Source organism: Carica papaya, chromosome 5 (assembly GCF_054855325.1).
Source record: "Carica papaya isolate Zhongbai chromosome 5, ASM5485532v1, whole genome shotgun sequence".
NCBI classification, from domain to species: domain Eukaryota; kingdom Viridiplantae; phylum Streptophyta; class Magnoliopsida; order Brassicales; family Caricaceae; genus Carica; species Carica papaya.
In genome coordinates this window covers 5,959,066-5,975,991 of record NC_142313.1, presented here as the reverse complement: position 1 = coordinate 5,975,991, position 16,926 = coordinate 5,959,066, and the positions used below count along the sequence as shown (strand labels likewise).

Genomic DNA, 16,926 nt, shown 5'->3' with positions numbered 1-16,926 from the left:
GACATATAGTGAGAAAGACTTGAGATGGAGTTTTGAATTTGAGGATTCTGGAGGCATTTGGCTGATCAAATAAGTAGTTGTAAGTACTGCTTCACCTCAAAATTGTTTTGGTACGTTTGAAGCTATCACGAGTAACCTTACCACTTCCATTAAATGTTTATTTTTCCTTTCTGCAACTCCATTTCGCTATGGAGTATCAATGCATGAGCTTTGATGTATGATACTATTTTCAAACAAATATGACCCGAGCATGTGGTGATGGTATTCTCTAGCATTGTCTATTCGAAAGACTTGAATTTTTGCCTGGAATTGCGTCTGAACCATCTTATTAAAATTTTCAAATATTTCCTTTACTTCTGATTTTTCCTTCATGAAGAATACTCAAGTCACTCATGTATGGTCATCAACAAAGGTGACAAACCACCTAAAACCGACAATGTTGTTGATTTTGGAGGCTCCCCAAACATCACTGTATACCAAAGAAAATGAATTAGATAATTTGTAAGGTTGAATGAAATACGAATTGCAAGTGTATTTGGACAACTAACATATTTCGCATTGAAATTTTCTAGAACTATTATTGAACAATGATGGATATAATTTTTCAGGATATAAGAAGTTTGGGTGGCCTAATTGATAGTGTCATAACATAACAGTACTATCTGGTTGGGTGCTAAAGCTGTCAACTAAACAAACAGTCTTTATTGGTAGTTTTTGAATCTCCTCAGCTCTCAACAGATAAAGTCCAGCACACACTTCAGCATTGCAAATCATCTTCCCAGAATTCAAGTCTTGAAATTCACATATGTGTGAAAGAAATTTAGTAACAGTTAAGATCATGCGTTAATCTTCTTATAGACAACAAGTTGCAATCCAATTTCGGTATATAGAGTACAGAGTGAAGGGTAATATCCTTGGAAATAATAATAGAGCTTGTATCAACTACCCTTTAAAGGGTTCCATCAACAATTCGAACAGAGGAATTACTACGGAAGGGTGTATATTCATGACAAACCATGAGGTTTCCAATCATGTGGTTTGACGCTCTAGAATCCCCTATCCATGTAATGTGATTTTCCTATCTAATGTTGAGGACATGAGAAAAAATACCTTTCTGGGCTACATATGCAGTACCACTGGTTGCTCCGGACGATTGCAGAATCTATTGGAACATTTTCTGCAGTGCTTCTAGTTGTTCTTTGCTAAATGGACGAGAATTTGTGCCTACTGCAGTACCACTTGAGCTGTGCTAGGTTTGTCTTCTTCGGCTATAGTGGTGTAGTCTCGATCTCCTCAGTTTTGCTATGATTGAGAAAGTTTCCAATCGGGAGGTTTACCGTGTAGATACCAACAAGTCTCCTTTGTATGTCCAGGTTTCTTGCAATGGTCACACCATGGACGATTCTTCTTAATTTGATTGTTGTTATTGTTGAAATGAGTTCCTTGTGCAGTCAGAGTTGAGTTCTCAAAATTTTTTGAAGAGTTTTATATTCTCAACATGACTTTTTGTCTGCTTTTTTCTCTGCGAATTTCAGAAAACACTTCTCTAACACTAGGTAATGACTTAATGCTTGAAATTCTTTTACGTACCTTATCCAGATTCTTATTAAGGCCAAGTAAGAATTTGTAGATACGTTCCTTTTCAATGATCTTCTTGTACAAGAGTTGATCTTCGAGACACGTCCACACCACTTCTTCATAAACATCAAGTTGTTGCCAATACCTTGTAAGGATGTTGAAATATTTAGTAACAGTTGAATCTCCTTGCCAAAGGTCATGGAGAATGTTCTTGATTTCGAATCACAGATGTATTGTCGATGTTGGAGTAGGTCTCTCCGGCTGCATCCCATATCTCCTTTGTCATGCCATAATACATAAAATTTTCTCCTATGTCATTGATCATAAAATTAATTAACCAAGATATCACCATACTATTTTCAAGTTTCCAGGTTCGGTGTCCTAGATTATCTTCTTTCGGCTGAGCAACGACTCCCATAAGGTACTCTTATTTGCCTTTACCACAGATGAATAACCGGATAGGCTGTGCCCATTGAATAAAATTCTAACCATTGAGTTTATGACCAATTATGATAAGAATGATGCCTTCTGTGATGTTAATACTGCCAGAGTGGACTGCTTCAGGTTTGGAGGTTACCTCCGGGATTGAACCTTCCGTTCTACTTGCCATGAATGAGAGAAAATTTCTTCCCTTCCTCTTTTTTTTTCCCAGTAGTTAAGATCTACAACTCTCATACCATGTAAAAATATTATTTATTTTTTGTGTAAATTTTGGATACAGAATGAAGGTATATATACAAGTTGAATTCTTATCATGCAGTTAATATCTCTAGATACTATAGAAGGAAACAACAACTAATTAAGAGATATTCTCTCTTACTTAAAATTATAAATTGATCCTAATTAAATCCCAATAATCTCGGCATTTAATCGTAATCTCATATTTTCATAATCTCATATTTTCATAATCTGAATCCCACTAATCTTGGCACTTAATCATAATCTCATATTTCCATAAATTCAATTAAAAGAATGGTCCATCAGCTTTTTAACTTTGATTGAAAATTGAAAATAAGAATGGCCTAAATCACAAGGCTCATGTTGAAGACAAGCCAAGCCAATTTCTCTTCTACACCAACAACTATGCCAATATCAAAACCCCAAATGGGAGATGACCCAAACAACATGCTTAAGGGATTGTTCTTTCTTCCCTTCGGCTTGTAAGGAGAAATAGAGCCTCCAAGCAGGAAAAGGAAAAAGAAATGGCAACAAAGATGACAGTGATATAACTACAATTTAGACACCACAATTGAAAAGGTTCAGAAATAGAGCAATGGCGGTGGCATGGAGCACAACAATCTCGAGTGATTATGATTTCGATGCGTGAGTTGATGATGATGATGGTGACGACATAAGAGCTGAAAGAAAAAGGCAAGTGGAGGTTGTGTGATATTTTCAAATTATACCTAGAGGTTAGCATCACAAATCAACTTGTCCTAGAATATTTGGTTGTGTAACTTTTGTCCACATACATCAACATCAATGAGAAAAATGAATTCTCAAATATGTTTTTGTAAGATACTCCTCAACCCAAAAGGGTTACAAATATTATCATCTCCACTAAAAATTTTTTTCTATGGATGTTACATTTGTTGAAATTAAGTCGTACAGTCAACTTTATCTTCAGGGAAAGACCATACCAGAGGATAACGACCAAGACCAATTTGTTCTTGACATAACCTTACCATCATCACCACCAGAAAACGACCATTCTCCATTACCTCAAAACTCAGAAGATGACCCTCTACCACCACCTCAAAACCCAAAAAATGATCCATCTTGAGCGGAAATATTGGAAGGTGTAACTATATATGTATGTAATCTAGTTTTAGGGTTTCCTTTGCTTATATCCAAAGCATATGTATAGTATCCAACTACTCAACAATAAAACATAACATTCTATTCTCCGAACAAGATTGCATCATCCGTGAATTGGAGGTAGGAGACCTCTGCTATTGCCAACCAAAAAGCAAATTGGTTGTTACACAAAAAAGAGCATCCGTTGAACTCTTTTTTTTTTGTTTTTTCCATGAGAAATATGTGCAATTTGTACTGATGGCAGGAATACTTAACTAACATTCTTCATACACTAACACTTTTGTCTCACTTATATATTTCCCATAATTATAATTAAGGAAGTACTCCTTTTGCAGCTCCCATCATTCTAAACCTTGGCAAGGAACAAATCTATCGGTATAAAGGTCTAAAATATTGCTGGAGGAAGCACATGCACTAATCACTGATCTTCCATACTGCAGCTGTACCCACTGCACAGCCTGTACAATGTGTTTTAAGTTTTAATTTGTAGCAGGTTTCAAGAAGAAAAAGTCCAAATCTATCACAATGAACCTAACAGTGAAAGCAATACAAGAACATCTATTTTGGAACATGTGTGGCTCTCCGCTCTTATGAGGCCTTCAACTATAATCACATACAACAATACTCAGACGTTAAGAAATAAAACCATAAACATCGTATATATCTTTCCTAGATTAAAAAAATACCTACATGTTCATGTAAGAACCTGTCTACTACAGCCTTACATTATCAAATCCAGGATGATGATCCAATGACATTCTCCGTATACTAGTCATCCACAATAGAAAGCATGGAACCTACAAGTGTGAAACCAAGCCATCATTAATAAGTTTCAAATCTTTAGAAAAATGAAAAAGTATAGTATTAGACTTCCAAAGGTTTTCTATCACAGAGTAAAAGAAAAATACTTTTCTATCCAATAACTTATTCATGCATGCAAATCTGCACATACCCAATTATACAGACAATCATATGCATATACATAGTTCATTTTCTGAACTTTTTGCGGCTCCTTTTTAATGAAAAAACTATATTATAAAAGAGGAAAAATGCACAGCCCTGGAAGATATGAAATCCTCCTAGCCAAAAATAAAAATTAAGGAACAGAAAACAAAGATAAGAACTCCCACCCAAGAGGCGCATCAAGAGGCATTCTTGTTTTATGGAAGAAGGGTCTTTTAAATGTGAGGAGGTAATGTCGGGAGAGTGTCCTATCTCATGCATGTTTGAAGACCATAGAAGTGGAAGGAAATGGATGTTTACTGGTGTCTACAACAGAGATGAAGGAAGAGTGAGAGGTTTCTTGTGGAAAGACCTAAAAGACTGTAAACAAAAATGGGACTTTCCATAGATTGTGAGAGGTGATTTTAATATGATCTTGAACAGATATGAAAAATCTGGTGAACATTTTTTGAGAATTTGCGCTGATAAATTCAAAAAGACTCTTGATAGACTTGATTTAATGAATTTTCCTATTACAGGAGGTAAATAGATTTGCTCTAACCAGAAACTCAACCTAGTGTGTTAAAGAATTGACAGGTTATTGGCATCCGTTCTTGCCAACTATAAGCAATGAGTATTTGCCAAAAGTTTTTGCAACACACAATATCTGACAACTTTCCTATCTGTCTTGTATCCAGTGGAATCGAGTGTGTCCATGTTCATTTAGATTCAATGATAAATTGTTGAAAGCTAATGGTTTCTGCAATAAGATCAATGAATGGTGGAGAAAAGCATCGGTGTTTAGTAAATCTAACTTTAAAAATTGCTCAAAAGATGAAAGCAACAAAAACCGCAATCAAGATGTGGTGCAAGGAGGAGCATAGTGATGGTATGTATTACGCAATCTTTATTTCAAGATATTGAGACAATTAATAGGATGAATGACGAGGATGCTTTGTCTACTAAAGATTTGGCTCGTAAGGAATCCTTGAAGCTTAAATTGGCTAACAGATTGCAAATTAAAGAAATATCATGAGGACAAATATCGAAAGTTAGTTGGATTAAGGAGGGAGATAAAAACATCAAATTCTTTCATAGTATAGCAAATTATCATAGGAGGACCAACTATGCGGAAGAGCTTGAGATTGATGGCCGAGTGGTGACGGGTAACGAGAGATTGAGGCAAGGGGTTAGGGAGTTCTTCTGTAGGTTGTACAATGAGGAGTTTAGTTGAAGACCTAAGTTCGACGATATCAATTTTAGAACCCTGAATGAGATTAGTCATATCTCGGTTAAAAGATAGTTTACTAAAGAGAAGTTTTTTTTTTTAAATAAATAAAGAGGCGATCTTTGAGGAACTCACACATTGTAGTAAGGATACAACCCTACTCCCAATAGCTTTAATATAGGTTTTATACAAAAATTCTGACAATATAATGAAACAAGATATTCTAGAAATGATCAAGGAATTGCATGTAGCAAAATCCTTTGTTAGAACCTTAAATTCCTCTGACTATTCTGTGGATTTTTTGAAAAGAGAGAAATATGAGAGCTTTTAAAGGGGTGGAAAGCGATATTGTTAAAATTAAAGATTGTCAGTATCATTATTTTGGTTATATTTTTTTGAGGATACGACATGTATAGGGTGCAAGATTTAGGACATGTCATAGATAGTATTACTGAAATGTAAATAATTTTTGTAAATAGATTGTACCCCCTTGGTACTTTAGCAATACTATATTGTTTATACTTTTTACTTTAAAAAAAAAACCCTTAAAGTCTTCTTTCTTAATGCTAATTGCTAAGATGGAGGAGATAGCTAATATCAAGAATTTTAGACCTATTAACTTAGCTTGGAGCATCTACAAGCTCATCATGAAGGTGTTAACCAAAAGAATGACTAAGATGATAGATAAAGTGGTAGGCGAGTGTCAACATATTTTTGTGGAAAGAAGGTATATTATGAATGTGGCACTGGTGGCTAATAAGGTTGTAGATAATTTGATATTTCCGAATAGAGAAGGAATCCTTTGCAAACTTGATATAGAGAAAGTAAATAACACGTTATTTGGAGATTTATTGAATACATGCTAAAGAGAATGGGCTTTGAAGATAAAATGGTGTAAGTGGATTAACTCCTGTATTACTACAACATCTTTTCTGGTCATGGTGAATGAGAGTCCATCTTCTTTTTTCAAGTCCTCCAGAGGTCTCACACAAGAGGATCCATTATCTCCATTATTTTCTATTGTTGTCATGGAAGTTTTGAATAAATTGTTAGGAGCCAGGGAACTAGAGCTGTTTACAGGACTAAAAGTGGACGTGGGTGAACATATATAGGAGGTAACTCACTTATTTTTTACTGATGACACTTTAGTGCTTTATGAACCAAGTGAAGGAACTCTACTCAATCTTAGATGTACTCTGTTATACTTCCAAGTGGTTTTAACCTCAATATCAACTTAACTACGTCCGAATTGGTGAGATTGAGTGGTGGGAGGAATGCTACTAGATTGGCAGAAGACTTGGAATGCAAAAGGGTGAAATTGTCGATTAAATACCAGGGCATGCCCCTGGGGGCTAATTACAAAAATATAAGGATGTGGACCTACTTGTGGCAAAGTTAAACAGGATGTTGGCGAAGTAGAAAAGAAATTTTATGTATAAAGGTAGGTCATTCACACTTATTAAAAGGACATTGGCCAACTTTCCCACTTATTACATGTTTCTTTTGACAATCCCAATGAGTATTGCTAAGACATTAGAATCAATTCAATGTAAATTCTTTCTGAAGATATGAGAAAATAGACTTGGAATAAAATTAAAAACCAATGCATCAGAGTCGGTTAGGGTTAAGATCTTTTATAGAGATAAACTCGGCGTTGTAGGGTACGTCGCTTTGGCAGTTCATAAAAGAAAACAACATTGCATGGCCGAGGGTAATAGAAGTGAAGTTTGGTACGTGGATAGAGGATGGTATTCTAGAATATTGTCAAGACCACATGGGAAGGGAATATGAGAATGAATAAATTTCAAAAATGCATCAGGTAGAGGGTTGGTAATGGAGAAAGAATCAGTTTTTGGATGAACTCTTCCTTAGAGGGGGAGCACCTAAAGATCAATTTTTCCCGCTTTTTGTTATCACATGATACAAGTATATCTCAGTCTATGAGTCTTTTAGAGACATTTGGGGAGGGGGGGCGGAAGAAAGGGCATAGTGAAGGTAAATAAAAACCACAATGATTAGAATTTTTTTTTGAAATACTCAATTATCAGAAAATTAATGAGTATGAGTTCGTTCTCATATCACTATATTTAGCTTCTTTGAACGTGAGCAATGACCAACTATCCTGAAGCCTCAACTCTACAGGGCTATTCACAATTAAATCTTTCTATAACTACATGGTCAAAAATGATTCCATAAAGACCAACTTTTCTTTTCGGCAAATCTAAAGTATGAATACTCCTTCCAGCGTTGTTTTCTTTGCTTGGGAGGCACGGGGAGGGGAGGGGAGGGAGGGGGGTATATTCTCACTATTGACATGTTAATGAGATGATAAAAAATTATAGTGAATGGTTGTTTTCTATGGAGGAGGAGGGAGGAATCTTCTAATCACATCTTGCTTTGATGCCAACTTGCATACAACTTATGGACCATCACGTATGGGTTTCTAGATATTAGTTGGGCAACGACAAGTACTATAAGGGATGAGATTTAGGCCTAAAACGATATTAATGGTGGGAAGAAACATTTGGATGTAATTCTTCTTAATATATTTTGGATGGTATGGGAAGAAAGGAACAAGAAAGCTTTTGAAAGAGTGGAAGACTGTTTCAATAAGGATAGAGATAGATGGCTCCAGAACTTGGAATTTTGGAGACCTTATTAACATCTTAATGGACTTGTAAATATTTTTGTATAGCACCCTCTTGGTGCTTCTAATTAATGATATATATCATACTTTTTATTTCAAAAAAAAAAAAAGAAATAATGATTGAATGGAATAAGAATTCAATGGGAATGAATAAGGTTATAATATAATTATGATTACATTATTAAGGTTAAACACAAAAATTAATATTACATTGTTTAAATGACACATGATTAAAATACCCATACCATACTTATTATATCAAGAATAATATATATTTCAATTGATCCTATGCTCCCCCAATTTTGTATCTGTACCACATCATCCTGTGCAACAAAGCCATCGTCAACAAACTACCTTGCACACTAGGTGTTCCCTAATAACATCCCAACTTCGACATGAGAGAAACATAGAAAAATCATTTGGACTAGGAGCTTTTTCTCTTAACCATAAGAGCTTCTTAGATCTCCTCCAGTGAGAATGGTCTCTCCAACCAAAGAGTTTCACGAGTGTCAATTTTGTCAAACTCAATCCCACCAAGATTAGGTTCTAGGTTCCCTCTTCTAGATACAACTTTTGATAGGATCCCTTGATTGCTTACCTTAGGTAATTCCCTTGTTCATATTCCACTCCACTCATTACTACCTTGGACAATAAATTAGTTTAGTAACAAAAATCTGTCATTTTGTGGAAAACCTTAGTGCTTTTGTCCCCTTTCTTCACCAGGATTCTTAATCTCTGCCCACGAGAATATATAACATATTTTCAAGTTCAAAGTTGGTTTTCTACCTTCTAACTCTTTAAATCTCTAATAAACCTCAAGGAATTTCCTTCTTGTCAAGAGCCGCAATCTTGAAAGTCGGAAAATGTTTCAAGGCAGCATCATTGCAAGGATCCTAGAGCTCTAATGCTTGACTTGAGACTCTACACGAGATATTTTCTTGGCAACTTTAAAACTAGCAAAACTGTCATGTTAGACTCTTCCCACTATGATCGAACCAAACATCAAAAACTTTCCACCTTGAACCATTTGTTTCCAAACCGATACGAAATAGGCCTCCAAATAACACCAGTCAATTAAAAGCAACCAGGATGATTATCCAAAGCCACCCTAGAAAAAACTTTCTAAAAGAGATATGGAGCCATGTCCTCAAATCAGGGAAAAACAAGAACCTATCAATACGAGATAAAGATGTGTTGTCTCTCATGTTAGATCACATTAATTGACCGTTATAAAGAGGGAGATCAATAAGGTTAGATGTTACTAAACCTTTAACTTTGGTTGTGCAAACTTTGAAGGTTGATTTGAAGAACCTTTTGAAATGAGAAAGAACCATGTTGAAGTCTCCTCCAATAACCCATGGGAGGTTTTCGTACCATACAAATATATCTTTGCACCATCCCATTTGTTATAGATTCAAGAAAAGACCAATTGCTAGAGAAACTATACTTCGAAACTCACATGAAATGCAAATAAGATCAACCTTCCTACTATAGAATTAAAAACCCCCTTGATGTCCCTATTACTAGAAGTATTTCAAAACAAAATGTCCCTATTGCTAGAAGATTAAACCACTCTACCTCTCGACATGCGAAACATTTTTTTATAGGCCCTTCATCAATGACCTCACGTTTAATTTCCTAAATGCTAATAACCTTACCAGCCCAATCAACCTTATACCTTTTTTTCTTCTGTCATAAAGATCCTCACTTTCCACAAGATGATCCTAATTATGATTCAAAAACATAAGATACAATAATTTCTCTTTGTCCCGCCTCCTGAATGGGCTCCTCTTCCAATTCTCTTGTACATGGAACATATCATTATTGTCTTACTCCTATTACTTTTTAAAAAAATAAAAAATAAAAATATGAAGTATATTAACAAGCACCAACAAGTGCCAATCTGCATACAAAAAAATTACATATCTATCAAAATGTCATCAAGGTCCCTAAAATCCTCTATTGAATACCACAGATGGCCCAAAATAATAAAATTGAGGATGTGGAACCATCTATTCCTAATCCTATTAAAGTTTCAAAAGTTCTTATATTCCTCTCCTTCCATAATACCCAGAAAATGGTCAATAAAATAAGATTAAAGCATTTCTCTCACCGACTTCTGCTCTTCCATGTCCGGATTTAATCTCTAACTGGTGCAACCATCACCCAGCTAATATCCAATAAACCATAAATCATCGACCATAATTTGTATGCTATTGGACATCACAAAAGAACATGATTACAAGTTTTTACAGCTCCTTTACACAAGTAGCACTCATTCACCATAATCATTTCCCTTCTCATCAATTTATCAATCGTCAGAATGTAACATCTATTGGCATTCCAAGCAAAGAAAGCCACCTGAGGGGCGCGTTAGCCTTCCATATTTGCTTAAAAGGAAACTTATTGTCTCCATTTTATTGCTTAATCAAATGCTTGTAAAAGGATTTGACTGTAAAAGTTCCAGATTTAGTAAGACTCCATATGGGTTGATTGTCACTACCATCCGAGACAATGGAAGATAAGGGACATAGGAGATTCTCATCTTCATTGGTCTACCAATTATTGAGGTTTCTCTGTACATCTACTTGCCACTCCTCAGCTCTTCATTCAATATCTCTGAAAGATTCACTTCCCAGAATTTCATTCTATTGAGTTATGGCGAAAAACTGTGGATACTGATCTCTTACGACTCCACCTTTCAACCACTAGTCTTGCCAAAAACTAATTTGATCACCCTTTCTAGCCTTCCAATTGATACAAGACTGATATCTGGCTCTACCCATGCAAATCTTTTTCCATAAACCTTTCCCCTGTGATTTTGTTGACATTTTGCTGCCATTACATAGAACTTACATCACATTAACAAAAGGGCCACACAAGAGTGTTACATTGACTAAGGCACCTAAATGTGTTCAGTATTGCAACAGCCACTCTCACATTATAACCAACTTCGTTGCAAATGATTAGAATATAACATGAACTGACCTGAAAACAACTTCTGTTCCCTTCCAGAGACAGTAACATGCAGCAACCACTGTACCTATATAAGCTGTATAGCATATTCTTGATTTTTAAAAATCCTAATATTTGTATTTATCCAATATAATGCGTGTAAACTTCTAGTTTTCTATTTGATAATATTTCCATCTCCACTAATAACAGGCTTGCGATTGCCTACATCTTGCATGCCACACAAAAAAATTTACCATGCCGAACTAATTAGAAGTGTTGGAAAAGAGGTCATTGCCACAGAATAGACCAGAGCATCACCTGGATGGAGAAATATGCAACAAACCATAAAAATGACGGACACCCAATTGCTCGCCTTTCTTTCCGAAAAAGAGAAAGTTGTTCAATATAACTCCTTCCTGATTGAGGTGGTGGCAATGGAGGAGGCACTAAAAAGAAAAATAGATTAACATCCAAAAAGAAAAAAACAAATCCCATGCAATCATACCATGAAAACAACAAAAACCTTCCTATTGAATTGATGTAAATGTGGTTGTAGAAGTTAATTTAACAGTCTATAAAAACATCTGTCCGTCCCAAAGTGTACAATATCGAAACCAAAGCATCAGCAACAAAAGTACTCTTAATTGTGATGGTCAAGTAGCAGTTGTGATATGCTATCTCAATTGTATCTCATTTTGTAGGATGCAAAAGCTATTCTAGCCAATAGAACATTCTCATTTTTCTCCAAAACTAGTGAGGAAATGTGCACTTTGAATTAGATTACATCTGTTTATAATTTTTATATTTTCTCATAAAGGTAGGACAATTTGGTGTGGGTCAAGGTGAGGAATTTAGGCTCCCTTTGGTACATAAATAAAAAAGTTATCTAGTTTTCGTTTTCCCAACTTATGTATTCTATTCACAAAGTCATAGAAGTTAAACAATGAAGAGATCATGATGAAAACAATGAAAAAACTAAAAGATATTAAAATGTCGTTTTAGTCTAGTCTAGAAAACTATTTTGTTTGCTTTTATTATTCCTCAAATTTGTAAGTACAACATACTTCTATGAACAAAAACATGCATAACCACATATAAATTTAGAAAAAAAAATTATAAATATTTTCACATACCAAATGAAGCCTTAACTCCCCAAGCAAGGAAAGGCATAAAAACTTTAATTCCCAAATCAACTAAAGAACGAATACCACAAATTGATAATAATTGGCAGGACAAAGCTAGGGTGGAGAAACTCAACCCATATCCACGCCATTGTCATGGTAAGCATGATAAGTAAGTAGCTAAGAACAACTTCCAGAGAAAGAAAACAAAATCCAATTACAATAGCATAAATAAACATTAAAAAAATTAATAGGATAAGATACACTTACATTTAGGAAACAATTCTGAAATTCGTTTCAATTTCTGAAGTTGCAATATAAGCATGGGCAGCAATGCAATTCTGAGAGCCACAGTGGATGAAGCTATAACAATCCACCTGGTAAGTATAAAAGCTTTAAAAGAACCACGGAACTTTCATAATCAACAAGGCATATAAACAATCTCCTTTTGTTTCTATTAGATAGTTAAAGAAATAAGATTTTTTTAAAAAGGCAATTCTTGATGCATAGCCTATAAACCACAAAGCATTACTTGCTAGAAAAGAATAAGTAAGCTAATGTGAATGCATATTGCCACAAATATCAACTAACCAAAAAAATTAATCCTCTTTGCATCTATCATCTATACTTTCATCAAGCAGTGAACAATGAAAAGGTGTAAACAAGCATGTCAAGATCAACAACAATGTTGTAGTATCATCAAAAACAGATGGGAGTGTAGATGTTGATCCAGATTATTCAGGACCCTGTTTGTTGAATCCAGAGATAAGCGTTCCAGAAAAAATGCAACAAACTCGGGAAATAAGTAATTTCAGGCTACGTTTGGTCCATTAAGCTAATTTTGTGGATTAGATATATGATATATAATAAATTCAAATAAATGATATTGGGAGACAATCAACCAAAGTAAGAGACAACTAACCAAGGCAAACCAGTGAGCCCATGGTAACCATCAAGCAACGAAATCAGCATGTAAATGGGCAAAACCGACTCTTCACCGCTAGCATTTGCAATTGCGTCACTAACCTCCGCAAACCCTACATTACCAGAATCCAAGTGGGGAATGGAGACAGCAGCTGAGTCATCACCATTACAAAGTCGCGTAAACTCAGAGCCATCTTCAGATTGAACCGAAAAAAAGCGGGAAAGAGAGAAGTAAAAGGGCTGAAGAGAATCAAGGGACGGGGGCAAGCGATGTTGATATGGTGATGAGAGAAGGTGAGAGTTAGAGAGGGCAAGAGATTGAGGCACTGGAGAGAAAGCGGAGACAGAAGATAGATGACGAGAACGACGGAGGAATGAGAGTAAAATCCTGGAGGTTGCCATTAGCGAAACATCAAAGGTTCAGGTACCATGGAATCTGATGCAATTTAACCTTTTGCAGTAGGCAATCCAGTTAGTGAGCCAACACTTCCCTGTTAACAATCCATTTAATAGCTCATAAGAAACATTAGCATCATATAACATGCAATCTTAGATAGAACGAAAATAGGGCATCAGCTTCTTTGTTTTATAAAGAGAAAACAGAATCTGTGAAGAGCCGAATAAACCTAAATCTTTGAAGCACATGAAGAGAATTATCATTGCATCATGTTTCACTTTTATTGGATTCAATTATTAGCCAATGTTTGTTGATTGGGGTGTCATTTACTGATCTTACTGGAGCGGATTAGGGCTAAATCATTTCTGTGAGCGAAAATCTGGGCCAAAATAGAACAAAATTAAAAGGCATCAAACATCCCCTCTTGGTCTAGGTTGATTAATTTCATCCCAATTTTTCCTCTATTCTCCTTCCACTTGGAACCGAGAAAGTTACACAAAAGAATAAATAAATAAACTTCCCAGCTCTAAGTTCTCTCTTTTTGTTCTGTTAATCTGCCTCCACACCCAGGAACCTTAGCCACTCCCCTTCTTCACTGAAAACTCCCCATGATTCTCGCTATTTTCAGACCCAAAGGAAACCAAGATAAACAACTATACCTACCACTCTCAAAATCCGTTCCCAAGCTCCCTAGAACATCCAATCTCCAAACTCCCTCCTCTCTGCCGCTGCTCTCTCTTCGACGCTTCTCTGCTTTCAGCTATTTATCGGGTCAACAATCCGTCCGACTTCCTTAGTTTGGCTTGCCACCGACACCTCTGCTCTTTCCTTTTCTCGGATTCAGTCTTCCACTTCTTTCTGCCTCGCATTCTATGATTTCCACTCTCGGCTTTTCTCTTTCTGTTTGCTTTCACTGCCTACTCTCCTAATTTCTTTACGATGATCACTGCCACAGACACCTCCTAATTTTTTAACCGAGGAAAAACGACACCGTATTTTTCGTTTCTGAGGTTTCACTGGGTTTTGCTCTTCGGCCCAGATTTTTAACAAGTGGGCTTAGACTGATCTGGGCTTGGAAATGCTAGTGCCGAAATCTGGTGTTGTGCTTACTATGAATTATGAATGAGAAGAACAGCGACCGTAACTTGGTGAATTTTAGAGAGGAGGAAACTTCAAAAATCATGGAGGATTGTTCTAGATATTAGGGTCATATTTAGAAGAAATTCAAAACTTTGTGTAGATTTTAATTGTAAATCTGCACTTACCAATAAGTCTCACACTAATTATGAATTTATTCTTTTTTATGATAATTATGAATTTATTTTTTACATAACTATAAATCATACACCTTATACATTATTTAATTATGTATAAATTAATATTTTCTTAAATAATAACATATAAAGTGATACAATTTTTTAAGTAATTGTAAAATATTTTTAAAATATATATATAGGCATAAACATAATATACTATGAATGTTGGATTCATCACTATTTGTTATATACCCTCTTTCAATCTTTAATTTTTTTATTATTTATTAGTGATTCAAGAATCATTGTATTTATATTGAGAAAAAAAGTTATAATTGTTTACAAAGTGCTGAAAGTTTGACTATTTTCAAAATCTTATTGAATATTATCATCTACATTTTATGTACATATGCATATATAGGTAGACACGTTAAGATAGTGTTTGGTCAGCCTTAATCTACAAATATATAAATCATAAACTTTATAATAATATATAAGATAGTATGTATTTTTTTTTTCTAAAAATAAATTGTTGAGCTATTTTAGTAATACAAATTTATTAGTTGTATTAGTATGTTTAACAAATTTATTTTTTTAATAAATATGTAATCAAGAAAAAAAATTATAATTTATTTACTTTTAATAAATACAATAAACTAAAATAAAAGGTAGGTTTTTAATAAAAAATTTCATTTATATAAAATAAGAAAAAATATTAACAAACTTTAGTATATTTTATTTTGATGCTTGATTATTTAATTTGATATTAATAACATAATTGTGATAACTTGAAAATACCTCATAATTAATTAAATATATTTAATATATTTAATTTAGCTTTACATGTGTTTGACAATATATAATAAAGTTAAGGATATAGTTTAAAGTCAAACGAAAAAAAAAAATAGATAAGGATGAAGGAACTAGAATAAGCATGAAGATGCATGAAAAAATGTAGAAATCTTTTAAATGAAGTGATATGATGAAAAGTAGTAACTATTAAATAAAATAACATAATAAAAAATAATAACTTTTAGATAAAGTAATATGTACAAATTGGTAACATTTTATATAAAGTGACATGTAAAAAGATTTTTTAGATAAAACAACATGTGAAAAGTTGTAACATTTTAGATTAAGTATCATGTAAAAAGACCTTTTAGATAAAACGACATGTGAATAGTTATAATCTTTTAAGGAAGTAAAATGATGAAATGTGACAACTTTTATATGAAATAGTAAGACGGAATGGTGGCAACATTTCCCTCATGACTCTTCACTCCTATAAATAAGATAAAAGAAGGGAGGAAGAGACATCCCAGATGAAAAAAAATAAGTGAAAAAGATAAAGGTAAATGAAGAAAATGAAGGATGAAGTGTGTGATTTTTTAGAGTATTTTGAAGTTTTAGATAAAACCTTAGGGAAACTCTACTAAATTTATGAGAGCAGAAAAAGAAGAAGAGAATAGGAATAAGGCTCACAATAAAAGGGCTAAGTTTTTTCTTAAGTTTTGAAATTCGGTTTCTTTTTTAGTTTTGAGATTAGTTTTTGAGTATTGGGTTAGATATTTTTGAGTCAAGAAAGTAACAAAAAATCAACCCGAAACTCTACCGAATTTTTTAGAGAACAAAGTCATAAATAAAGTCAGAACTCTGTCGAAATTAAGACTACGACTGCTAAGGACCTAAGGTAAGCGGATATTATGGATTCATAACCTACGTAGTTTTGAAGTATTTTATGTATTTTCAGTATAAAAATGTGCACGTGTTTTATTTGTGTTTCATATTTGCTAAGTAAGTATTTGTTAAAATTTTATTTCGATATAAGTATTATTTCACTTTGTATTTTCAAAATGTAATTTTAATATGTGTACATCACTCATTATAGAAAAAAAGTTATTTCAAAAGTACCTACATTATGGTAAGCTTCAATCTGGTCATACATTACCATTTCGTGTTCGGATGTATTAGTGAAAGGATAAGTGTGTACCTATACATAACCATTCCATGTTCGGGTGTGTGGGGAAAGAGTCTAATATGTGTGCCCTAACCGTTACGTGTTC

The 16,926-nt window shown here is 34.2% G+C and overlaps 1 protein-coding gene across 2 annotated transcripts in view; it reads right to left on the bottom strand.

Annotated features, from left to right (window-relative positions):
• The window catches only part of LOC110819506 (ALBINO3-like protein 2, chloroplastic), a 30,145-nt gene extending 15,591 nt beyond the window's left edge, over positions 1–14,554 (bottom strand). The window contains exons 1-5 of one of the 2 annotated variants that reach the window (XM_088220222.1): positions 14,274–14,554; positions 13,212–13,704; positions 12,560–12,666; positions 11,487–11,614; positions 4,122–4,193 (exon numbers count right to left, since the gene is read on the bottom strand). In XM_088220222.1, the coding sequence (XP_088076348.1) occupies positions 4,122–4,193; positions 11,487–11,614; positions 12,560–12,666; positions 13,212–13,615 (711 nt within the window). In that variant the 5' untranslated portion in view covers positions 13,616–13,704; positions 14,274–14,554. The remainder of the gene's footprint in view (positions 1–4,121; positions 4,194–11,486; positions 11,615–12,559; positions 12,667–13,211; positions 13,705–14,273) is intronic. The other variant, XM_088220223.1, reaches the window with a different exon arrangement.
• Positions 14,555–16,926: the final 2,372 nt, after the last annotated feature.